At 39.5% G+C, this 27,149-nt stretch overlaps 1 protein-coding gene across 1 annotated transcript in view; it reads left to right on the forward strand.

Annotated features, from left to right (window-relative positions):
* Positions 1 to 26,827, forward strand: part of LOC117546433 (protein unc-13 homolog A-like) — a 130,581-nt gene extending 103,754 nt beyond the window's left edge. The window contains exons 5-10 of the mRNA XM_034216664.1: positions 5,958 to 6,081; positions 19,465 to 19,538; positions 22,523 to 22,580; positions 23,945 to 23,980; positions 24,990 to 25,203; positions 25,759 to 26,827. Of these exons, the coding sequence (XP_034072555.1) occupies positions 5,958 to 6,081; positions 19,465 to 19,538; positions 22,523 to 22,580; positions 23,945 to 23,980; positions 24,990 to 25,203; positions 25,759 to 26,827 (1,575 nt within the window). The remainder of the gene's footprint in view (positions 1 to 5,957; positions 6,082 to 19,464; positions 19,539 to 22,522; positions 22,581 to 23,944; positions 23,981 to 24,989; positions 25,204 to 25,758) is intronic.
* The last annotated feature ends 322 nt before the right edge of the window (positions 26,828 to 27,149 follow it).

Here is a 27,149-nt window from a genome sequence, read left to right on the forward strand (position 1 = left end):
GCTGTGAGTTAGCATACCCTTCTCCATTATTTTTGCAACACTGGTAAAGTTGTGTCATTCCCACGACATAGTCCATTCACTTCCACGTTGACTTCCAACCGTTGCATTTTCATTTCCAACACAGCCATCTTCTGTATAATTTTGTGGATGTCATCTGTAGAGAACGGAGGCCTTTTGCTACCAACTAGCTTAAGCTAAATAGCATGCAGTAGCCTACCAGGCTTTAGCTGTTGCTAGGCCACGCTACTGTAAGACTGACGTCGTCGTAAAAATTGTGAAATATGGCTGAAACCCTCCGTCTATTTACGAAGATGAACTGTCCCAGTGATAAGTTAATGTCCAGGAGCCGCTGCTCGAAGTTTTCAGAGAATAAGAATAGGAAAATCAGCATAAAAAGTAAGCAGAGGCAGGAGCAAGCAGAAAAGCGTCTGCACTGTAAGAAAGATAAGGGAGAAAACGTATTTAATGTCCGTTGTTACGCATATCAGAGGATAAAGACATTGTACATTCAATATATATCTAAACACGCCTTTTCTCCTCCTTAACTCTTTCATGACTTTTCATTTAACACATTCTAAACGCTGTAATCAATACTCCAAAAAATACAGGAAATACTTCATGGCAGTTTGGTTTCCGGTCGTTCCGGATGTTGTCACATGCTACCCACATCTGTAAATAATAACGTGCTCAAATAAACTGTACCTTCATTTAATATTCAACAATAATAATATCTCAACGTCTATAGTTGTAGTGTTTAAATCAGTAGGTTTCGGTGTGCAACATCATATCATATCGCTGCGAAATTCACCTCTATAGTAAATGGTATATTAGCCTCATGCTAAATGCTAACCGGAGATGAATGATTTTCAGAATAAAAGCTTAACAACTGGTTGTGCACAAGAACTTCTGGTTTTTCAGTATAAAACAGCATTTAAACTGACGGTATGTTTAAGGTACTTTATGCCATTAAAAACATTGATTTTAATTTCTAACATACTGCCCCTCATTTCATTTTATTTCAAACCTTTATTTAACCAGATTGGTCCCATTGAGATCATAGATCTCTTTTTCAAGGGAGACCTGCAGCATATAGGTTCCACATGAAACAATAAAGGACATTATACATTATATTTACAGGATACATTTACATAGTTATAGACATTTACAAGTGGCCATAGTATCAACGAGCATTTCATTTAGTCTAGCTTTAAAAACATGCAGAGGAATGAGATTGCTCAGTTTCAATTCTTGCTGAAGATTGTTCCAAGCAAATGGAGCTGCGCACATAAAAGCTGTCTTACCTAAGACAGTCCTTGCTCTTGGCACATCTAACAATACTACATCATGCGATCTCAGACAATAGCTGCTTGCAACTCTCTGTGTTATCAGAGAGCAGATATAATATGGGAGTTTACCCAACAAAGCTTTATAAATAAACGTGTACCAATGACTGAGCCTCTTTACAGTAAGTGATGGCAGACCTGCCTTGGCATACAGGGTACAGTGATGAGTAAGTGCTTTACAATTTGTGACAAATCTCAGTGCGCTGTGATAGGCGGCATCTAACTTGTTCAGGCAATAGGCAGGTGCATTCATATAGATCAAATCACCATAGTCCAGCACAGGTAAAAAGGTCACACTGACTAGCCTTTTCCTGGCTTCAAAAGAGAAACAGGACTTGTTTCTGAAAAAGAAACCTAGTCTAACCCTCAGCTTTTTAAGCAGGTTATTGACATGAAGCTTAAAAGTAAGACAATCATCAAGCCAGATACCCAGGTATTTATAACTGGTAACCACTTCAAGTACTTGTCCTTGCATAGTAACAATATCCAAAACAGGCTCTGGTGTCTTTTTAGCTTTTGAAAATAGCATTACCTTGGTTTTATCAACATTTAAAATAAGCTTAAGTTCAGCAAGCTGAGTCTGAATAATGTTAAAAACAGCCTGTAATTTAACACCAGCCTCCTTAATGGAGGGACCTGCACAATACATCACGGTATCATCAGCATAAAAATGAAAAGTAGCTTCATCCACATTTTCACCTAAACTGTTGATATACTGTATATGGAGAATAAAAGTGGACCTAAAACAGAACCTTGAGGAACACCATTAGCAATGTTTAACCACTCAGAAGACAGCCCATCAAAGTGAACACATTGGGACCTTTCAGAGAGGTAGTTCACAAACCAACCCACTGCATGGCTGGATATGCCGATACTGAGTAGCCTCTGCTATAAGATGTGATGATCGACGGTATCAAACGCTTTGGAAAGGTCAATAAATAGAGCTGCACAACTCTGCTTATTGTCTAAAATACTCGTAATGTCATTCACCACTTTCATTGTGGCAGTGATGGTGCTATGTTGTTTTCTGAATTCTGACTGATGTTTAGACAGGATATCATTTTTACATAAAAACACCTTTACCTGTTCACTCACTAGGCGTTCGAGCACCTTCGCCAGAACTGACAATTTAGAGATTGGCCTATAGTTATTTAAAATAGTTGCCTCCCCTCCTTTTAGTAAAGGCAAGACATAAGCTGACTTCCATACTTTTGGAATTGCATTTGTGCTGAGGGAGAGGTTAAAAAGAGTAGTAAGAGGAAGAGCAATAAAATCTGCAGCTATCTTTAAAAAGAAAGGTTCTACGTTGTCCGGGCCAGCCGATTTCTTAGGATCTAGCTTAGATAAGGCTTCATGAACAACATTGACAGTAAAAGGAGTAAAACTGAAAGGGTTTTCCAGACCACATTGTTCAGAGTCACGGATTGGGGTGTTCACAGAAGCAGAGTTAGTCACAGAATCAAACATAGAACCGCAGGACACAAAATGCTCATTAAAGCAATTTAACATAGTGGCCCTGTCCGATATAGTGCCAGATGCTGTGGTAAGGCACGGAGGTAGCTCATTACGGATCTCACCGGTGGATATCGATTTTTATTGCTTTCCAAAATTTCCTAGGATTATTTAGGTTTTCTGTGGTAACTGACAAATAGTACTTCGACTTTGCACTTTTGACATTTGAAGTGAAGCTATTCCTTAGCTGCCTAAAACGCAGCCACTCTACCTCTGAGCCTGATTGCCTAGCCTTTGCCCAGGCCTTGTTTCTCTCATTAAGGAGACTAGACAGCTCAGCAGAAAACCAAGGATTGTCTCGACCCTTTACTCTAAATGTACGCAGGGGTGCATGTCTATCAATGATCTCCATAAAACCTAGATAAAAATAAGACCATGCGGTTTCCACATCAGCACACAGATCGATTTTACCCCAATCAAAATCAAACAGATCATGCACAAAACCCTGCTCAACAAAATGTTTTTGTCTCTCTTAATGATAATGCGAGGTTTAACCTTTTGGACCTTAGTGTCCCTAATTGTGGCTACAACACAGTGATCGCTCAGATCATTTGCAAATACTCCCACAGATGAATATTTATGGGGAACATTAGTTAAAATGAGATCAATTAGGGAGGATTTATTAGGGGACTTAATATTTGGGCGAGTAGGACTGTCAACAATCTGAGTAACATTCAAAGAGATACAAAGGTTTTTAAAATCCTCTGACACTGCAGTTAACCAGTCCCAGTTAAAATCTCCAAGTAGCACTATTTCCTTGTAGTCTAGTTGTGATAAAAGATTTGCTAGTGAAGACAAGGAGTCTTTGACAGCTGAGGGGGGTCTGTAACAGCCCACGACCATGACCTGTTGACCCTTTGTCACTTCTATATTTAAGGCTAAAAATTAAAATTGCTTACTGATCGATTTGGAAACTAATGTGGTTACACTGAACTTATTCTTAACATAAATGGCAACGCCACCACCTTTTTTAGGCCGGTCGGTACGATACACATTAAAACCATTTAAGGCAATGTCAGAGGCCAAAATAGATTTATTTAGCCATGTTTCTGATAAGACAATGACGTCAGCGTCAGTCGATTTTGCCCAGATACGGACAAAATCTAGTTTACCTAACAGACTGCGCACATTCAAGTGGATGAAACCCAACCCAGACCTAGCTTTAAAATCAGCAGGAGTAGCGATCTGACTACTACTACTACTGGGCGGACCAGGGTTAGGTTGTACATTTCCTGACAGTAATAACAAAAAAAACAAAAAAAAACAGGCATCTTTTCCTCTTAAACGACACAAATACATTGTCATCTACTTTAGAATCACCGGAAAAGTCTGCGAGAGTGTGATTAGAGCTTAAGAAGCAGTCCTGAAGAACCATCATCGCAGGAAAATAAAAAAGACAAACATATTTTGTCGAGCAGATTGACTGTGACAAGGCAACCGGTAATTGTTTGAGCAACACATCCGAACCTTTGCAGGGGATGCCCACTGCGGGTGGCAGAACAGACCTGAATCCAGTAGTCTTCTCAGAATGACTAGAGATCTTCTCATAGTCCAAAACAGTTAACAGGCACAGCAGAATCCCGATATGGGCCATTTTCCCAGACCAGCACACAGTATCCACGATGTTCCTGGAGCAAAATTAGCACAGCAGCAAAGGACAGGCGAAAACAGCAGCGTGGAAGCGCTCCGGTCCCTCCGTGGTATCCCCGGGGTGAAAGCAGGCCTCTGCAACAGCAGAACCAGGACAGGTGGAAAGCAGGCCCCAGCGGTGGTAAAATCCTCCTCCGCACAGCAGCACACGTCCGGTGGAAGCAGGCCAAGCCCGAAGCGTGGATCCACTCCGTCTCTCCGCGACGACTCCGGGGTAAAAACCTCTCCAGTACAGCCGTATTCTACAGGTGGGAGCAGGCCTCCGTAGATCGCAGATCGCAGGCAGCAAACAGGTGGAGCCGCTCCGTCTCTTCGCGATGAGCAGGCCTCCGTAAATCGCAGATCGCATGCAGCAACAGGTGGAGCCCCTCCGTCTCTTCGCGACGTCTCCGGAGGAAAAACACCTCAGTACAGCCGCACTCGACAGGTGGGAGTAGGCCTCCACAGTTCGCAGACAACTAAAACTACTACTTGTATAAGCAGGGATGGCTAAAAGTTATTACTAAATATTAAATAGATAATGAATTAAACTTTAGTTCATAGTTATGTTACTGTTTATAAACAATGATATTGTAATTAAATAATGTTTACTTATTATAAGTAATGCTATTATTTATGTAAAGTATGATTTTTAATGTTCATTTGGTAATCATTAACACATACTTAAGATATTATATAATATGTATGTTATAACTTGTCCAACAATTAACTGTTAATAGCAATCAGAATGTCATTATCTTCTCTTATCAACTATGTTACAATACATAATTTAAAGATAAGATTTACAGCATCAATAAGGACTTGTACACAATCGTTTTTTCAATATTATCAGTTAATAGTTAACAGTAAAATAACTATTAACTAAAGCAATTTGCACTGTATTAATTATGGTTATTTTAAAGCCCTTATCTAAATGTTTCCATGGTATACACAGCTTATTTACTTATTTACCCCTATATTATCATATATGATAAGCTTCACACTCTTGCAGCAGTATTCTTCAAATAATATGTTGTAGCTTGCCTTCAATGTACCTTAGCACAAGGAAGTAGAGTAGCAGAGAAATGAACACGATCTTTACCTGTCAGCTAAGTTTAAAAAAAGCTCTCTCTCAAGGTGCTAACTCATTACAGCAAGCTTGTCTCGCCTCTAAAACTCATTTCTTTTCTGGAGAGTGAAGTGAGCAAGCAGCACTTATGTATTCATAAATAATGCATCCCCCAGTGTTTTTACTTCCCCCCTAAATTTGAGCACAGTAAACTCTCACTTCTGTTCTAACATGGTCTGAACTGCCAGGCCCTTGCTTCTTCAGTTTTTCATCTTTTCATCTTTGCTCAATTTTCTTGAAGAATGTCCCTCCTTCGCCAGCAAACACCCTTCATTTTCCTCAATGAATGTGTCTTTCTTCCTTTATTTATCTGTTCTCTCTTTCTCCCTGTGTCTCTTTCTCAGGAGGGACCAGGGAAATGGGCATCGCTTGACTCTGAAGTGTTAATGCAGGAGGATGAGATCTGTGGAACTTCCAACCCAACTCCTCACCAAGTGCTGCTGGACACCCGATTTGAGCTGCCCTTTGGTATGTATGTGTTCACGGACACATTTATCCAAAATACTACACACACACAAACACAGTGACATAGCCATTATATTAATGCAGCTTAGAAGATCTGATAGTGTAGCATCCTTTGGCGGAATGTTGATGTAACTAGCATTATTTTATTTGTATTATTGAACTGGTGCGGTAATGTGCGGAACAATAATCTATGATTGCACAATAGGAGCTTCATTTTTCTCATACTGCCTGTGTTGCAGTGCTTCTTTTCACCCTCTGTCTGAAACCAGAGCCCAGTCTGCTCTGATTGGTTAGCTGGCCGGCTCTGTTGTATATGGTCAAGTGGCAGAGCACATTAAATCACATTAAATGCAAACATGTCACAGTAGAGGCACAAAATACACATATGAACCTGAAATGTAACATTTTGTACTTCCTGTTTACATCCGTCAGAGCATATTTGGAACTGTAGTTCTAAAACATTTATACCAAATTGAAGACAAAGGATAAATGTATTTTAAAAAGCCAATATTATTGTCTTTTTATGCTGAAACATCAATATATAGTATATTCCTCAGGCGTCTCTGTGTGTCTTGGGCCTCTTGTTACCAAGACATGGTTTTGATATGAGTGGTCAGATGAACAGTGTATTACCTTTATGTTGTCCTTTTGTCCCTGAGTCAACGCTCGTTTGTTGATGGAAAGGTTCTTCCAATCCCTTTCCTGCAGATACTCTTTGCTTGTTCTTTATAGTTTCCCATATGTTGTGCGAAACACACACAAAAAAAGATAGCAGTTGCTCGTGTTTATCACGATATGTATCTGTTGGCTTCTCTTGATTTTCTCTTAACTGCCTGCATAACTGGACTGTTCCCTTTGAAGTAAAACGAAGCTTGAGAATGGCATTTAACTTTTGATGTGCAGTGGTGTACTGCAATACTCTGACAGTGATAGGGGTCGCCTTTACAACAATGACATTTTTAGCAGGTTTTGAATCGTCGGGGGAGTCCATTGAACTGGGCCTGACTGGTATACTGAGGATCATTAACTGGTATGACAACATCAGCAATGCATGCTTTGCGAACATTGATTTACTTAAAATAACAACACTGCAACGAGTAGTGTGCCTTAGTTAAAGTATCTCAGAACTTAATAATATATAGACATTTTTATTGATTGGGATAAAAATATATATACATCAAAACTTTGCTTGATAGGGAAAAGAGATCTGTCCCTACTTTTTCCAAGTCTTTTTTTGCTATTGGGTATGAAAGCAACTAGCTACTGTAGCTAACTGCTATCACATTGTTGTAAAATAGGCTGATGAAACTCACATTTAAGGTACATTTCCACCAACAGTTGGCCAACTTAAAATCCCCGAACGTCAACAAGTGCACCAGTCAAAGCTATGTGTTTATTGTCCCCATTTCGGTTGTGTTTCTTGCAGTGTTTTAGTAAACCCTGCACATGTTTCGTCAAGTTGGTGAATGTTTCCTAAATGCTGTGCATGCGTTTCCGAGTTGTTGAAGATGTTTCCTCATTTGCATGTGTTTTTGCACATTTCTGTTTTTATTATTTTCAAACTGCAGCACGTTTCTCCTAATGGAAATATTTTCGGCCGTTGTAGCACGGTTCCACTCATTGGCGACCATAGTTTTAAATCGGCTAAATGTAATTTTACTTAGGTAGAAAATATTTCTAGCTTTTTTTTGTGAGATATGCTTATCTTAACATCATACATTTTATGCATTTTTGGGTAATTATACCAAAATAATACACTGTAAGTATAAAAAGTCAGTTAATAACATTAAAATGCTCACAAATTACCATTACAAAGGTTACATTTAAAATGTAAGTCCTGGTCTTGGACATGTGCTATTTCATATATGTTTAAGAATGAATATGTACAGTATATTTAAGCAATAGCTCACGACAGGCCGTGGTATATGCTCATTATATCACAGCTAAGGGGCGAAGCGGAGGGTCGACAACCCCCTTAGCTGTGATCAAGGGCGCCGGAAGCGGGGGGGCCAGGGGGCCATTGGCCCCCCCACTTTTCAGCCCTGCCCCACATTTTCGCAGCAGCAGATTTTTTTTAAAAAAAATTTATTTTCAGTCTTTATTTCGAACAGATTCAAAAATAACAAATAAAAAATGTGAAAAACAGAATACCGTATTGTTATAATACAGTATTTATCCACATTCATGGTAATATTTGTATATTCAACAAAAAAAACAAAAGTCTTCATATTAATAATAATAATAAATCATATGTGTCCGAAAGGGAGTAGGAGGAAGCAAATGCTTATTAATTCCCACCCCTTACTTGATCAATGATTGTCCTTTAAATCATTATGCAAGTTATTCCTACTTAGATTTACATTTATACATACATATACAATAATTTCTCGTCTTCAATCACCTTTCTTCATTCTCATATTTTTCCAAAAAAGTGTTTCTGTACATCCTTTTAAACTGAATTATGCTTGTGCTTTGTTTTAACTCCTGCTCCAAACCATTCCATAAAATCACCCCACAGATTGTTAAACTCATACTTCTCAGAGTTGTTCTGACCTTGAGTTGTTTAAAATGTAGATTTCCTCTCAAATTATACCCACCCTCTCTGTCTATGAACAATGTTTTTAATTTCCTAGGAAGTAGATTATGTCTGGCTCTGTACATGATTTCTGCTGTTTTAAATGTAACCAGATCAATGAACTTCAATATGTGTGACTTCAAAAAGAATACATTAGTGTGTTCAAGATATCCAACATTATTGATAACTCTTATAGCCCTTTTTTGTAATGTGCATAACGGCTGTAGGTTGGTTTTGTACGTGTTTCCCCAAATCTCCACACAGTAAATCAGATATGGCAATATTAGTGTGTTATATAGAGTATACAATGAGTTATAGTCCAGAATGTATCTGGCTTTTCCCAATATTGCGATAGTTTTAGCCAGTTTTGCTTTTACATGAGTGATATGAGGTTTCCAGCTGATTTTGTGGTCTCAAACCACACCAAGGAACTTAATTTCATATACTCTTTCTATGTGTATGTTATCTAGTATTAATTGTATCTGTGGATTTGTTTTATGTTTTCAACAAATTCAACAAATTGTTGTCTGTTGCTTAAATAATCTCTCACCCAGTTTAATCCCACCCCTCTGATGCCATACCGTTCCAGTTTTCTCAGTAAAATATTGTGATCTATGGTGTCAAATGCTTTTTGTAAGTCTATAAATATTCCCACTGCTTGTTTTTTATTGTCCATGCAGTTAGCTATTTCCTCACTTAATTCCATTAGTGCCATAGATGTTGATCTATCTTTCCTGAATCCATATTGACTGTCGTCCAAAAGCTGATGTGTTTCCATGAAACTGTGCCGCGGAAAACTGTACAAATCCCGTTTCAATAATTCCCCTCTACTCTAAAGTCGCATCTAAAACGTGATCTGATCTAGCTGTGTATATTTTGTTATTTTTGATTGTTATATTAAATCTCACTAGCTACAGGCATGTTTGAAGCTTGTAAAAGGAAGATGACAGCTCTCGCCACTCTGCTGTTCCTCAGCGCCGCCCCCCTCCCGCCCGCTGAAATGATGAATGTAAGGTGTAGAGTAATCATAGATAACACGGCAGGGTCCGTTACAGTTTGTTTTTATCTGATTTCAAATAAGCAAAGTCTTGGGTTTCAGAATATTAAACTTGTTTCGGCAAATTCAGATGATAAATAGGCCTACAACTTTGAAGCTTGTGACGGCATAATTACAAGCGGAGAACGGAGTCATTTAACGTCACAGCAGGCATAACAACAGCCGGTGTTTCTCGTGAGTGCAGTAATCCAAACGAAAATATCTTTCCTCCGTACTATTTTGATCATTTGCTCCGCTAATAATCAATCATGATGATTGATGATGAGAAATTATGGATTCCAGAGAAGAGAAAACTTTAAAGGCCTTTTTCTCAAAATGATGACTCTGTAACAGTCATTATATAATGTGACATATTTTGCTTAATATTTGGAGTACAAAAACAATCCTGATATCATTAGAAAGCTAGGAATCAAAAATATGTCTTCGGGTCAATGCGACTGATTTCGATGGAGCAGCAGGTAACTTTGCATTAGGTAAAAATAAAGCAGGCAGACATAACAGGAAGAATATGTACATTTTAACCCAATCAAATAGGACATTGTCACACCATTCAAATGTATCCATGTAAATTACAACCAATAAAAAAGCTTAGATTTGTTTATTTGTTACGTTGTTTACTTTATTTGTTACGTTGTTTACTTTATTTGTTACGTTGTTCTGTGTGTGTCAGCCGTTAACCTAGAAATAATATATACACTTGCAAACATGTCAGAAGAACCAGCGCAGAAGAAAACTAAATGTGACCCGTTCTATCGAAATCAGTCGGAAGTCGCAACGGCTCATTTCAGAATAAACGTGGATTTACGTAAAAAACTATTTTTTCAGGGTTCGGGTGTTTTGTTTGATTTTAAACAAACAAAGTCTTGGCTTTCAGAATATGAAACTTTTATTTCCAAAATCACACGATAAATACATTTTTGAAGCTTGTAAAGGGACGAAGACAGGCACCTCTCACTCGCAATCTGCTCTTCCAGCAAAGCCGCCCCCCTCCCTCCGCTGAAATTATGAATGTAAGAGTATAGTAATCATAGATAACACGGCAGGGTCCGTTACAGTTTGTTTTCATCTGATTTTAATTAAACAAAGTCTTGGCTTTCAGAATATTAAACTTGTTTCGGCAAATTCAGATGATAAATACAACTTTGAAGCTTGTAACGGCATAATTACAAGCGGAGAACGGAGTAATTTAACGTCATAGCAGGCATAACAACAGCCGGTGTTTCTTGTGAGTGTTTTCCCCGGGAAACAAACACAATACACACAAACGCAAAATTACACAAACACACACACGTATACACACACACTCGCGAGCTTCCCCTCCAAACGAAAATATCTTCCCTCCGTATTATTTGATCATTTGCTCCACTAATAATCAATCAGATCGATGGATTCCAGAGAAGAGGAAACTTTTAAGGCCTTTTTCTCAAAATGAGGACTCGGTGATAGTCATTATATAATGTGACATATTTCGCTTAATATTTGGAGTACAAAAACAATCCTGATATCATTAGAAAGCTAGGAATATCCTCTTTCAACTCAAAATGTGTCTTCGGGTCAATGCGACTGATTTCGATGGAGCAGGTCACAAATACAGTCAATCTAAACTTAAATGTAACAACTGGAAGGTCACATCCCTGACATCCACATCTCCGGAGCCTGGACCTTCATCAATCATAGAAACAGCGAAGCCAGATGAACCCAAAAGCAGCACCTCTGCGGCCGCAGAAACTGTCAAAACCACCGCCGCCGTCGTTGAACCGAAACAGGCTGGTTCCGACTGCATGGAGGTTTGTTGTTGGGACATTGAGGCGGGTAAAGCTGTACAGCTAACTATCGGAAAAAAGGAGACCGCTAGTAGATTATTTGAGCAAAGAGAAGGTACTTCAACGCAGAATGGTACAAAAACAGAGAGTGGTTCATTCTTTGCAAAACCACTAAACGATAGTGATAAATTGCGATGTTAACAACCTCATGATAACCTCATATTTTTTTAACTTAGGATCATACCTGTGTTTAGTCTAGAAAAATGTAAATGTGTGCATTTTATTATAAAGTTGTGTATATTTACAGACTATTGCAAAAACTAAGAAGCTTATAAACATCAGGTTTAAAACTAAAAGAGCTTTACAAAAAAGTAACCAAAGATGTTTGGAGTTTTATTTGAGTTATTCATTTAAATGTTTTGTCTAAGAGATGCTGATTTGAAACCGTTGTTAGTCCTACATACAGTTACGCATTTCCTGTTTCTGCCAGAGAGAGGGGAGTTTGTCCCAAAGCTTGCTGCTGTATTTACTCCCTCCATCTGACAGGAGGGAGCCTCATGTGTCACTCCACGGAGTTCACTCCGTCACGGAGGGTGTGTGTGTAGGTGTAGGGCGTGGTTTGGGATTGGGCCATACACACGCACTTTTTTTGGCCCCCCCACTTCTAAAATGAATCCGGCGCGCCTGGCTGTGATATGAGCATATATCACGGCCTGAAGTGAGCTATTGCTTTTATAAAACGGTTACCAAGTGTGGCAATATGAAAGAAAAATACACACTCTAATTTAAATAGTTTTTATTAGTAAATAATGATGTTCAAAATAAAATAGTCCCTCCGTTGCCTTCTGCACGAAACATAGTGTGAGGTGGTTGCTATGCAACAACACTAACAGCTAGCGAACATATTAGACAGAGAGCGTTGATCCATTATTTGGCTATTTATTTACATTCATTTGTATGTTGCCGTTTATTGTGCACCCACTGAAAAACTGTCCAGCATCAGTAGCATGGCTTACGTGGTTACTTGTATAGGTTGACGTTGTTCTGGCTGTTGCTTGGCGTGGTGAGAATATTGCTCCACTTTCTCCGGTCCCCGAGATTCGGCTTCCAGTAGCTCTGGAGAGAGCTTTCGCACCCGTGGCCACTAACGGTCATAATTTCTCTGCTTTGTTTCAAGACCCGCATCAGAAAGCTTTTGAATGGTGGTACTTTTCCAGTTGGTCTACCTGCTCTTCACGTAGCTCTGCATGTCGTCGTTTAGGTGCTTTTTTTTCTGGAGATAGGCACTGCTCAATCCACTCCTCCATAGTAAGACCCCCCCGGAGGTCGAAGTTAATCTTAAATGTTTCCATTTTATGCTTTGTAAGTTTGTTTCGTAACGGAAGAAATGTAAATATATGTATATAACTGACAAGTCAAATCAAGCAATCTGATTGGTCGATAGTGTTTTTGCGGACCTCTTTGATTACAGATATGAAAACATCGTTGCTTGCTTTAAAAGTAGCACAATTAATTATTTCAAACCTTGGAAAGTATCTAGATATCCCTGCCCTAATGCCAAAGGAACTGCACACTGAATATGTTTTGCCGTTTGATGTCTATGTCTGGACCGCTGTGTAAAAAGGAGGGTTTCTGCCCCGTTACTTCTCCGCTGCTTTCTTGTTCCAGTTCCAGTTCCAGTATACCCAACGGTATACTTTTTTTCTCAGACGCGGTGGGATACTAACTTGTTGTGAAAAGGCACGTTCTATTTGATCGTTGTTTGATCGTGGAATCAAACACGCCTATTGACCAATCAGAGAGCTTGCTCACACCTATGTGTTATAGAATACCTATTCTATAACACATAGGTGTGAGCAAGCTCTCTGGCCGAGCAGTTTGCTTTTCAAACTGGAACAGTGCTGGAATTGGGCCGGTACTCACCGGTACGCAGTACCGGCACTTCTGGTTCTGACCCATGGAGTACCGGCACTTCTTGCTCAGTACCGGCATGCTGGCGGTACTCCGGTACTCATGCACCGTGCCAGTACTCAACACTCTCCCGCCGTTCTTATTATACATCCATATATATATATACAGCCGCCCGGTACTCAGTAGATGCGTCATGAGGTGCCGAACGGACATTCTCATCGCTCTAACCGCTGGAGTTTCACAGCGGCTGTCAGCTGTTTACTCCTGTCATTCAAACAGAACGTGCTGGAGAGGGGGCGGGGCTTATCTTCTCCATGTAAATACTGTGGTGGAAACGACTATGTCAAAATTAACCTATTTGACCGTGATTTAATAGTAATACACGTTTCAAAATAATAATAATAATAATAATAATGCCGAAGTAACAACATACTGAAAACTGTTAGTAAAACCATGTTTTAATGCTTTACAATTTACATACCTAGATGCACGTGTGTTGTGTTTATGCAGTGCAACTCCCACCCAGTGGGTGGCTATGTCGAGTGATAGAACAGAGCAGGCACGCCCCCGAGAGAAGGAAAGCAAGTCACGTCACAAATTAGCATTTCTAAAATGTTAGCGTGGATTAATAAAAGTGCAAAAAGACAGCGGTTGTCGCCGGAAGAAACTTCAAATACAGAGAATGCTGTGCCTGTGTTGGAAATTGTGTCTGATGGGGAGCTTTCTTTGGTTGATCCTCCTGCTCCATGTTCTAGTGCATTAGCATTAGCACTAGCTCCGCCGCCTCCTCCAGAGCCTCTAACGTTAGCTGCTGCTGGCGCAACTGCCACCACCAACACCGGGCAAAGCGATGCACCTGACTGCTGGACAACGGACCAGGTGCAATATTTTTGCAAGACCAATGCATGGCTCCTTCTTAAAGATAAGAAGCTAGGATGTCGGATATGCAGAGATGTCAAATCTTTGGGAATACACACTGGACAAGGACTGAAACTGTCAACTGAATGGGGTGAGTGTGCAGTGTCTCATTTCGGTGTTGACAAGGGCAAACAACAAGCTAGCCTGATAAAAAAAATCAAAGAACATAAAGAATCACAAGCCCATGTAAAAGCTGCTGACATCCTTACATCTGCTTCACGTGAAACTATTCAACATCAAGTGCAGTCTATGCATAAATCTGAATTAGACAGCACTATCAGAGTTTTTCGAACGGCATATAAAATTGGCAAACATAGCCGGCCATTCACAGACATGCCAATTGATTTGAATGTACAGAAACTGAATGGGCTGAACGTGGGCAGGGTTTTGCACTCCAATAAAACCTGTGGCGAAATCATCGACCACATAGCTCATGAGCTGAAGAAAAAAATGGCAAAAGACATTACAGAAAACCAAAGAAAACTCTGTGTTTTGGTCGATGAATCTACCACTATTAGTGGTAAAACGGTGCTTGTTGTGTGTCTACGCTCAGCATTAGCTGATGCTGAGCCCTTAACGTTTTTTTGGGAGCTGATCGAGTTGGATGGAACAACGGCTGATGACATCACAAAGGCGTTAATGGAGTGTCTTGGAAGAGATTTTAACGAGGACTTTTTAGGTCAGTGTTTCGTTTCTTTTGCATGTGATGGGGCTTCAGTCATGCTAGGGAAGAGAACAGGCGTTGCTACCCAGTTGTGTAGTAAATTCCCAAGCCTGTTTGTGTGGCACTGCTCCAATCATCGTCTAGAGCTGGCAGTTGGGGATGTGGTCAAGGAGGTCTCAGGGCTCAATCATTTCCAGATCTTTTTTGACAAACTCTATTCCTTGTCAGGCAGTTAGCGCAGTGTGCGCAAGCAGTCGGACAGCGTCTCCTGGTGATAGGGCGTGTTTTGTCCATCCGCTGGGTGGCTTCAAGTGAAAGGAGCGTCAGAGCAGTCTGGGAAAACTACCGAGTGCTTCATGATCACTTCACAAATGCTGCAAACGACACGAGCAGGGATTCCAGAGACAGAGCAAAGTACAAGGGCCTGGATGATGTGCTCACATCTGCAACGTTTGTCAGCAATCTGGGACTGATGTACGATGCGCTCACAGAGCTCAGCGACCTCTCTCGGCAACTCCAAAAAAGAGAGATGACACTGCCTATAGCAGATAGGCTCTTAACTCGAGAAATACGAGTTTTTGAATCCATGGTCACCATGCCTGGCCCACACATGACTACAGTTCATACAGCTCTAGCTGAGAAGTCCTTCAAGGGTGTTGCCCTGCGTGAGAATGGCAGGCTTGTACAGATTCATGCAGGTCAGTTTTTCCGCAGTATGGTAGAGAATCTGAGACACAGAATGACTTCCACAACCTCCTCTCATGTCAGCACAAGAGAAATCCCATTACATGCCCGGGACAATCAGCTAATCCAGAACATGAAAGTTATCCATCCTGGAAGTTGGCCTGAAGAGGAGTTAGACGTACAGTATGGGGACGTAGAGGTGCTACGTTTGTGCGAAGTGCTGAAAGTGGACAGAAGAGAGACTGTTCAGGGCTTTCGCGAATACAAGGAAACCAGGGCATCCCGTACACCTGCTGCCATGGAGCCTCTACTGAAAGCAGTCCGAACCATCGCTGTCTCCACTAGTGAGTGTGAGCGGGCATTCAGCTGCATGAACGATATCCTTACTGCAAAAAGGAATGCTCTCTCTGTCAGCCGACTGTCCAGCCTGGTTTTCATTAAATGTAATGGACCATCACTAGGACAGTTCAATCCGGAACAGTATGTGAGGTCCTGGCTGGCAAAGGGAAGGAGAAGTGCTGATGAAAGAGCCTGTCCAGCTCCAGCCCCTGATACTGATGTCCCCAAGGCCTTCTGGAGCCTTTTCTAACAATGTGAAGTATATTGCAAAGCAGCTCACCCAGTGAGAAGACTTTTGGCATAATGTGCCGATTTGTACAGATCCTGGAGATAGAAGGACTTCAGACCAACCAGGGAGTTATCTGATCAGCTTGGTGTTCAATGTAACTCTTTACCATGGCTCAGACTTTGTTACTTGCAGTTACAGTTTCTCATTTTAGATTGTGCAAATTTTGCATTTGTTTTTACATGTTCTTTGTTCATGCTCTTTATAATTTTTCTGAGTTGGAAAGTTAGATTGCATCATAGTTTACTTTATACATATTTGTATTCTTCAGTGGTGAAGTATATTGCAAAGCAGCTCAGCCATGTGAGAAGACTTTTGGCACTTTTTCGTTTTTCGTTTTCTGAGTTGGAAAGTTAGATTGCATTCAAAATGTACAGAAATACTTAATTTTGTTAAAGCTTTTTATAAAAAATGCTTCTGACCAGAGCTTTGTTTCCTTGTCATTAATGTTGAACACCACCAGAGGGGCTCTCACCTGAAAGGTCTCTGCTTCATGTGTCTTCAGCAGAAGATCTAGACTTTGATTGCTATATTTTTCAGTTAATATTGACCTTACTGAGCTTTAGCCATATCCGCTGCCTATCATAAAAAATGTTAAGTACAGTGAACCTTTCTAAAATATACAGTAGTAAAGAGACAAACCCACCAGCATTATAGTAGCCAAATTCTTGTTTGTGGGCTGTATATATAAAATTGACTTGAAAAAGTTGCTGATTTTAGAGTACTGGCACCTTTTTCATTCCAATTCAAGCACTGAACTGGAACAAGAAAGCAGCGGAGAAGTAACGGGGCAGAAACCCTCCTTTTTACGCAGCGGTCCAGACATAGACATCAAACGGCAAAACATATTCAGTGTGCAGTTCCTTTGGCATTAGGGCAGGGATATCTAGATACTTTCCAAGGTTTGACATAATGAATTGTGCTACTTTTAAAGCAAGCAACGTTGTTTTCAAATCTGTAATCAAAGAGGTCCGCAAAAACACTATCGACCAATCAGATTGCTTGATTTGACTTGTCAGTTTTATAAATATATTTACATTTCTTCCGTTACGAAACAAACTTACAAAGCATAAAATGGAAACATTTAAGATTAACTTCGACCTCCGGGGGGGTCTTACTATGGAGGAGTGGATTGAGGAGTGCCTATCTCCAGAAAAAAAAAGCACATAAACGACGACATGCAGAGCTACGTGAAGAGCAGGTAGACCAACTGGAGAAGTACCACCATTCAAAAGCTTTCTGATGCGGGTCTTGAAACAAAGCAGAGAAATTATGACCGTTAGTGGCCACAGGTACGAAAGCTCTCTCCAGAGCTACTGGAAGCCAAATCTCGGGGACCGGAGAAAGTGCGATAATATATTATTTACTATAATTATATTATATCAATAACTGTAAGCGGGGTAGCAGGAGTGTTTGATCGGCTATCGTTACCATAGGAACTACTTTATAGGAACTACTTTCTGACGGAGATTAACTCAAGCAGAAAGCGTAGGTTTGGGAGCAAATTAGACCACATTATGAAATTATTTTTACGATATTGTTGATTACAATGATAGTTTGTGTAATAGAACAGGCGTACGGACCTCGGCGCTTGGCAGGACTGTCGTACCAATAATGACGTTCAAGAACGGCCTCTCGTGTATGATTGCTTAATTCTATAACACATAGGTTTGAGCAAGCTCGCTGATTGGTCAATAGGCGTGTTTGAATCCACGATCAAACAACGATCAAATAGAACGTGCCTAATCACAAAGTATCCAGTGGCCTACACACGCCACTAGCCTACCGAAACTACTTCCATGAGCCTACATCGTGTGGTTTCCATAGCGACGTTTAGCGACACACAGCCGTTACACTGTTATACATTGTCTGTCGTTGGAAATTGGTAGCTACAAAATGTCAGATTTAAAGTTAATTTTGATTTGTTGGGGTGCCTCAGTATTGATGAATGGTTGGACATGGACACAGACCACAAAATCAACGAAAGATTTGCGGCTGTTTCAACTGACGAGTTGAGTGCGTTGGAAAAAAGTGTGGAGCAACGCGCTTTTTGCCGGTCCGGGACACGCCATGAAACGGCCACTGGAGGAAAGCTCTTCCTACAACGTAGTCCTACCCGTGAACACCACAGCACCACCTGCAAAAAAGTCTGGCATGGAGTTCATGGAGAGCTGTTTCAAGAATTGCACTTTTAATGGCAGCATGAACATCCACCTTCATTCTGAACCCAAAATGTTTCAGCACCATGGACAGCCTGATTTGATTTGTTCCGCTAATCCCACACAGTGATTACTCACAGTGATATTTAAATAGCCTAATTCAAGAATTGTTTTCAATAAATTGTTTTCAATAAATTGGTTAATAATATATTATTTACTATAATTATATCAATAACTGTAAGCGGGGTAGCAGGAGTGTTCGATTGATCGGCTATCGTTACCATGGGAACTACTTTCTAGGAACTACTTTCTGACGGAGATTAACTCAAGCTGAGAGATGATTGCTTAATTTAAACATTTGACACTGACTAGCTGTGTTTTGCATGGGAACATGGGGGTGGGGGCTGTGGCGCAGTGGTTAGTGCGTTAGGGGTGTTCGGACCAGGGGGTCACAGGTTCAAACCCCACTGCAGTCAGCATGTCGTTGTGTCCCTGGGCAAGACACTTCACCCCAAATTGCTGTGGGTATTGCCCACAGTATTGAGTATGTAAGTCGCTTTGGATAAAAGCGTCTAACTAGTAACATGTAATGTTATGTAACATGGCTGAGACCATAGCCAGATCTTCCCCTATTCTTCACTTTATCTCCTCTTTAGCCCCAACTTCTTGCCTTTCTGTGGCTTTGGGGAGGACCCGTGAGGCCCCTGAGGTGGATGTTCATTCTATTTCTGGTCCTCCAAAAGGAAACCTCCTCATAAACTATTAAACACACATGAATATAACATGGGACAACATTAAGCAGTGCATGGTGGGACTGAGGGAAGGGTGGAGTCACAGTGCCTGTGCTCCTCTCTCTGCCTGACATTCTATGTTTCGCACTTTCCTTCTTCCTCCATTATTTACCTTTGTCTTTTTATCCCACCTACCTCCCTTCACCTATCCTTCTATCCCTTGTGTCTGTTATTCCTCTTGCACTCTCCTCCTAATATTCTCTGGACATTTTTTTAACACTTCCATCCAATCGGTCTAGATATCCCAGAAGACGAAGCTCAGTACTGGACCAGTAAACTGGATCGGATCAATACCATGCGGATACATGACGAGGTAGGTCTACAGATAAAACATTTTGCTTTGCATTAAAAAGTATTTTTCCTGTCCATATGTTTTAGATTACATATAAATTAGAGATGTTCAATCCAGAGTCTTAAAGGAGATCTACTGAAAAAAGCTAGGACTGGCTTCCTTTTTCTTCACCAAAGTATGTAGGTATTTGCAGTGGTGGAAAAAGCAGATTTACTTTGGACATGAAATACTCTATTCCAATTTAAAATCGTGAATTGAAACTGTTACTTAAGTAGTAGTAAGGAAGTATTACCAGTCAAAAGTAAAGTGTACTTTGTGTATCAAATACACAGTGTGCAGAATTGTGTTATAGTGTTATAGAATAAAATAAAAAAATGTTATCAATAGAAAATACTTGTCAAATCATTTTGATGTTGTAGTTTGTAAATGTGAGCCATTTTAAGGTGCTTTTTAAAATACTGCGTATATTTAAAATTAACGTATTTCATCACTTGTGTTTTCATATGTACACAAAAGCTTGTAACTATGAGTGTGTATTAAATGTAGTAGAGTAAAAATTACATGTCATGCCTCTAAAACAGGGGTCTCCAACACGTCGATCGTAGCTCCTGGGCAGCTTTTCAGTAGCTCGCAGCTCGATTATCGATTATAGCGTAGTAACGTTGCTTCTTGATTTTTCGACCGCGGCTGGACGATAAAGTTTTTTTGTTTTTTAATGTTTTCTGTGACACGAATATCAAATTGGTCGGTGACGCAGAGATCAAGGAACAGACGTGACAGCGGCACAGCGACACAGGGATTTGTGGTTTTTTGAAAAACACTCGTTATCGTCATATCAGGTTTTTGGTGGATTTAATCAAGTCTTGGATTGCAGAGTATGAATGTCCTCTTGATATTTTCAGTTGATAAATACGTGTGTAAAGTTTGTGAAGGCAGGAGGAAAAAGCTTCCGCGATCACCGTCTCCTGTGATCCTCCAAACCCCGCCCCCCCTGAAAATAATGAGTCACAGGCTGATAGTGACCTGATAGAAACTTTATTCACTTAATCACTGATTGAGATATGATAAAGCTAACTTAATCTCATACATTCATGGGATTTATGTAACAGTAAGACAGAGAATGTAAGTGTGCACCCACATGCACTATTTTTTGTATATGCTGTTGTAAACACTCCTGTTGTGACTTAAGTCATGTGTGTGATGCCACATTCAGGACATTCAGTATCCTTTTTTTAACAGAAGACCGTTGCTAGAAGCTGCAGCTAGACTGCAGGAGTATTAGTTTTTAGTTTTTGAGGATGGAACAATTTCACACACAGATATAGGGAGGCTAGACCTATACAATGATTTGTTATGGTTTATAATTTCATGTCATGACGAAGAAAAAGAAGAAAAAGATGGCTGAACTGTTCAGTGTCAATCCTGTGGAGATGGAGATGGAGGTTATAAATCTCCAAAATCATGTTCAGCTTAAGTCTCAGCAAAACTCAGAACATTTCTGGAGCCTTGTAGACCCAGAAAACTATAAGAACATTCACCAAGCAGCACTGAACATGTCTGCTTTATTTGGTTCTGTTCTACAGACTTTTGTGAAGCAGATTTTTCTGACATGAATGAAATCTAAATACAGAACAAGACTGACTGATCAACATTTAAATGACTCTATTAGAGTGAACCTAAGTGGGTACACTCCAGCATACACCTCTATGGTGGACTCCATGCAGCGCCATTCACTGTGAAAAAGAGTGAATGCACTTATTTTACACATGTGCCATACGATGCTTGTCAGGTAGTGATTAAGGACATTTATGTGAATGTTCAGTGATATACTATGTGGGCCATAATAATAATAATATGTGAGACATTTTCGTTTTCTTGGACCTTGATGTGAAGTTAAGATTTTTGATAAGCTTTGGGTATTGATTTCACACGTGTACAAAAGTAGCTTAATTCAACTGAAGAGGGCTATGTGAATAAATGTAAGCGATGTGATGCAAGGAGCTCTTGGGTACTTTTCATTTTTTCAAAGTAGTTCTCAGATGAAGAAAGGTTGGAGACCCCTGCTCTAAAATGTAGTGAAGTAAAAGTGTAGCATTTCATGGAAATATTCAAGTTAAGATGTAAAAATAGTACTTAACGACAATACATGAGTAAATGTAATTTGTTACATTCCACCACTGGGTAGTTCGGAAGAAGAAGGAAGCTTTAGAATTATTATATATAAATCCAAGCAGTATAGGATATAGGAGGGGATTGTGTGTAAAAAGTATTATATGAATCATTAAAACTTTAATAAGTGGCTTTACTTGTTCATGCTTTTACTGCATGTATCCATCAACTGTGCGCCAAGCCGTGTGAGAGTAGGAGCAGAAAGAAAGGTAAATAAATAATAACAAATAAAAATAAAGGGTAACATGTAAAGTAAATTATTTATCAAATACATATTTGGTTTTGATTGCCTTCTTACTTCTAATCTTCTAATCAACTGTATTAGTGGTGCCATAAGGCTGTTATTAAAAGTAAAAATATGCTAAATGTAGTTTGGAGTCAGTATATTTCTTGTCTCTGTGACATTTTCCCCAAAAGAAAATGAATTGTATAAAAAAACTCATCTGAATTCATTCCATCACCTTTAAATTATATATAAATTATCTTCATCCTGAAGTTGTATCGTTTCTCCAGTTTTCCATTCAAATAATTTTCAACATCAGACAAAAACATTTTAGAATAAATACAGTAATAAAAGAAAGACAACTTGTTTTATTTTCGTGGATATTACAGAAATGACAAGAATACTCCATTTCAAACCTCTCCAGTGTCTCTTTGTAGAATATAATTACCAACCATTGTCACAATGTGGTCCATTCTTAGTGAGTTTGTGTTGGCTCTCTGCTTCCATCTACTGGGCAATAATACTAACAACACCACAGCTGATCCATAAATACTGTATTGACTTGTGCCTTTTTAGTATTAAATGATATTGATTTGCTTTTCAATTGTGACAGTATCCACTGCAGGACGAGGTCCAGAGAACACGAATGGCTTCTGTTCCCTCTCAGTGCTGTGAGTATAGAAGTCACATTAATGCCATAGCACTTTTCACACGTTCACCTTTTTTTTTTGTATTGAATTAGTTTGGGAAAGAGATGTCTGTAAAATCAGAGGATCATTTTTAATTTGAGCTAAATCAAATACCCAGTATGTACACTCTTAAAACCCTTATTTAAATCATTAGGGTCTAAAAGTGGTAAAATGCGCTAAAAGCCAAATCTAGAGTTATTTAGCCTCCATTCTAATGACTAAGCCGAGAGCGGGAGATCAGATGCGAGCTTAAAGAATACTCAAGTGACACCTTTTCTCTTGAGATTCAGACCATTTTTGCTTCATGCGCCACTGAGCAACTTTCATAGGAATGAACCGAGTTCCGCCTCCAACGCTGTTTCCAGTTCTCTCTATACATCCATGATTAAACCATACCAGTGGGATGAGATATACATCTGATTGGCTACAGACACTTCTCTGTCAACAGCGTTTGTGAATGTAGTGGCGTCATTCAAATGCTGAGTGATTCATGCACAAAAAGCACTTTTTTTAATGTTTTTGATGAAAACATTAAACATTATTAAATACAGGAATTTGTGGATATATATAACATTAATTCAAAACCCAAACTATTTATGTTTGGATCAGAAATGTATTTGTGAAACTTATTTTTCTGTATGTGGATTTTGGTTTACATTTATATAAAACGTAATAAGTATTTGTGTGTGCAAATGTATAATCCCCAAATTACATTTGTGAATCTTTTCTATGTGACATGTATATACTGTGCACACACACAAACACAATATTTATTTTCTATTTAAGTTGACTTATTTTACCATACTAATCTTGATTGTTGTGTTTTATTGTACATAAGGTACTGTTGTTAGTATTACATCTTACACACTTTACTTGTTGTTCATATTTTGTTATATTTTTTACACTATATATTTTTATGCTCATGTTGTTGGAATTTCTTTGCAATATCTGGCACAAGAATCTTCTTCAGGTTTAATAAAGTTCCATCTTATCTGATATTACCATATGTTATTCATATATTTTGTTGTATCATATCTCATCTCATCTCTTCTTATCCCATCTCATTTTATCTTGTATTATCTTAATTTATATAATCTTAATTTATATCATATTATATCATCTCATCTAATCTTACAGTAACTCAGTCATCACATTACTTTGTGTGATTTGATCACATTGCTTAACTCATACCTTATTTACCCCATACTGGTCTAACCCATTCCATATTTACATCAAGCTTCAAGATGTAGGTGGTTTCAGCCCCATTGCATGTTACATACTTGAGTACAGTAATTAAGTACACTTTGCTTCCTCACTTCTTTGAACACTTGCCTTCATGCCTTCAGGCAATTGGAGTTATTTCGGATGGAATGAACAGCAGAGTACGTATAGTGGATGTTTTGTTCCCCTTCTTACTTGTCATCTACTGTACTTCTGCATGGATCAGGACTCTTCTTTGCTTTTCCTTTCACATACTGAATGTTTGGTCTGTTTTCTTTGTTTGTGGCCATTGTATTTACAATTGAACATTCATGTGCCTTTCTGATCAATGTAGGTGTCATTTGTGTTCACATATATAATGTCGCATTTTGAGTATGTTGTAATATTCTATCATCTTGTTGTTCATGTCATTGTCAGCTTGGTCTTTTTTGTATTACACGCCTGCTGCCACAAGAGGGAGCTTTTTATTAAAAAATATATTATTATTTGGAAGAATTCCTTACATCATGGCCTAGCAGCAGTGTTGGAATAAGTACTTAGATCCTTTACTTGAGTAAAAGTACAAATAGAATGGACCTAAAATACTCTATAACAAGTAAAAGTCCTGATTTCCAAATGTTACTTATGTAAAAGTACAAAGGTTTTAGCATCAAAATATACTTAAAGTACAAACCGTCAAAGTACTCATTCGGCACATTGGTCCATTATGGCCCAATATATACAAATAACTTATGTGTGAAAACAAATTTACAGGAGTAAAAAGTATGATATTTGCCTCTGAAATGTAGTGGAGTGTAAGTTTAAATTAGCATTAAATTGAAATACTCAAGTTAAGCAGAAATATGTCAAAAAATACCTTACTGATGTAACTTTGGCATGAATTACCATTTTTATTTCTTCCACTTGTCAAGTTACACTTTACAAATTTGGCATGGTTACATTGACATGTCTGTAACACACGGAAGAAAAGGAAGCTTGTTTTATGTATTATGAGCATTAAATACACTGTCTAACATCTACCAGAGGCTTGTTCTATCAAATGTAATACATAAATGAATGAAGAGCAAAGTATTATCTGGAAATCTAATGGACTTAGATAAATCTGATTTAAATGTAATTTAGAAATGATGTCATGTATTTTACTCAACTGTTAATGTTGTCTTTTCCCAGCTTTGGATGACCATGACAGTGCAGTGGATGACCGCGACAGTGACTACCGCAGTGAAACTGGCAACAGACCTCCACGGTTCCACAACACCTCCCAGACAAATTCATCAGTGCACCAGTACCCTATAGGACGCAGGGTCCCACATCACACCCTTTCCAGGGAGTCAGACTCTATTCCAAGCTATGAGCTAGACTATAGAGAAATGAGGCAGCCCAGGTAAACACACATCTACTCACAACAACATCATGCATGTGTTTTCTTTGCTTTGAGGGGTTAAGTTAACAAGAGTAGCAGAATCTATTGATAGAGATAGGAGCCACAGCCTTGGATAGTTTTGTCAAATTATTTAATTAGTTTAACAAGTATGCTTTTGCAAGTTCAGTGATTGCCCAATATAGATGTTTCATCATGTAAGCAATGATATTGAAAGTGTTGCCATGGGAAAACAAATTATCTCTGACAAAATCAGAGAGAAAAACTATGGCAGCCAAAATAAGCCTACCAAAATATGAATCTTTCATCTGCATGAACAACAGCACAAACATTTTATCCATGAATTTGGCACAGTATCAACAACATCTTTTTTTGTCCATATGTGTTTTACTTTTCCACTTGACTTTTTACTAAACTTCATTAAGACTTTCTTTGCATGATATTTCGGTTTTTCGACCACGTCTGATACTTAATTTCTCATTTTATCTTTTCCTTTCTTTCTTTTTTTTCACACACACTCCACTGCTTCCTGCATGGCACTATTTTCCTTGAATCAAGGCGATCAAACAGTAAGGGTGTTGTAAGAATAATCCCTGTGGACTCAGGTATGGGTGTGGAGGACTGGGAGAATAAATATAAAGTGCCTGATTCAGGTGTCTTGGATGATTACTTGGACGATGAGCAGAAAATATGGGAGGAAGAAGATAAAAGCATCATCTATCGGATCAGTGACAATGCTAGTGAGTCTAAAGGTAGCAGGTTCTATCAGACAGTGGAATGTGACGCATTATCCCCTGATGGTACGGAGGAGGTGAACGGCAGGCCAAACAGGCAGAGGCATGGCTTTGGTAGTGGAGAAGTTCGGTTAGTTTATAAGGAAGCTGGCAGCTTTGAGGATGAATCTTCCCCTCCGGAAATTGATATAATTCCCTCTGTCAAACAGCAACGACAACAAACAGTCAGAGAAGGCCTACTATACAAAACAAGACTGTGGGCAAAAACTGCCCTAGAGGACACACTTGAGAGCTATGCGGCTTTTCGTGAGGAGGAGGCTGCTCGGGAAGACGCTGCTAGGATCAGGGGAAATGGTGAATATGGGTCAGTTGGTTCAGATGAGCTGCAGTATTCATTTGGATCTGATGAGGAACTAGATGACCTGACATTCACTCAAGGGGATTTTAGTTATGACTATGAAAGTTACTGCTACCCTAGCATGTCTATGTCACATCTTGGAGGACAAGGCTATTCAAGCGATAAAGCGATTCAAGAGAGAATAGGTGGTGGAGAAGATCCTATGTTGTCTCCTGTAGAGGAGCCAGGTGAGGAATATGTAGATGCAATGGATGAACTTCAAAGCTTAGTTCACTCAGTTTCTGAATACCTGGCGGTTAAAGAAGAGGAAATCAAGAGCTTTGAATCACTGCCCAAACCAATAAGAAGAAAACTCCCAGCACTGCCAACCACTGAAGTTGTGCAACCGGTAGACAGTAACAGCAGTGTGCAACCGGTAGAGAGTAACAGCAGTGTGCAACCGGTAGAGAGTAGCAGCAGTGTGCAACCGGTAGAGAGTAACAGCAGTGTGCAACCGGTAGAGAGCAACAGCAGTGTGCAAACCGGTAGAGAGTAACAGCAGTGTGCAACCGGTAGAGAGTACAGCAGTGTGCAACCGGTAGAGAGCAACAGCAGTGTGCAACCGGTAGAGAGTAACAGCAGTGTGCAACCGGTAGAGAGCAACAGCAGTGTGCAACCGGTAGAGAGTAACAGCAGTGTGCAACCGGTAGAGAGTAACAGCAGTGTGCAACCGGTAGAGAGTAACAGCAGTGTGCAACCGGTAGAGAGTAACAGCAGTGAAGTCAAACCTGATGTTAAGGAGGACAGTGCTGTTGAACAGGGCATAACTGGAGTAAAGAATGCCATGAGTTCATTATTCAGTACACTCACAGGATCAA

The sequence above is a fragment of the Gymnodraco acuticeps genome, unplaced genomic scaffold (assembly GCF_902827175.1).
Source record: "Gymnodraco acuticeps unplaced genomic scaffold, fGymAcu1.1, whole genome shotgun sequence".
In the NCBI taxonomy this organism is placed as follows: domain Eukaryota; kingdom Metazoa; phylum Chordata; class Actinopteri; order Perciformes; family Bathydraconidae; genus Gymnodraco; species Gymnodraco acuticeps.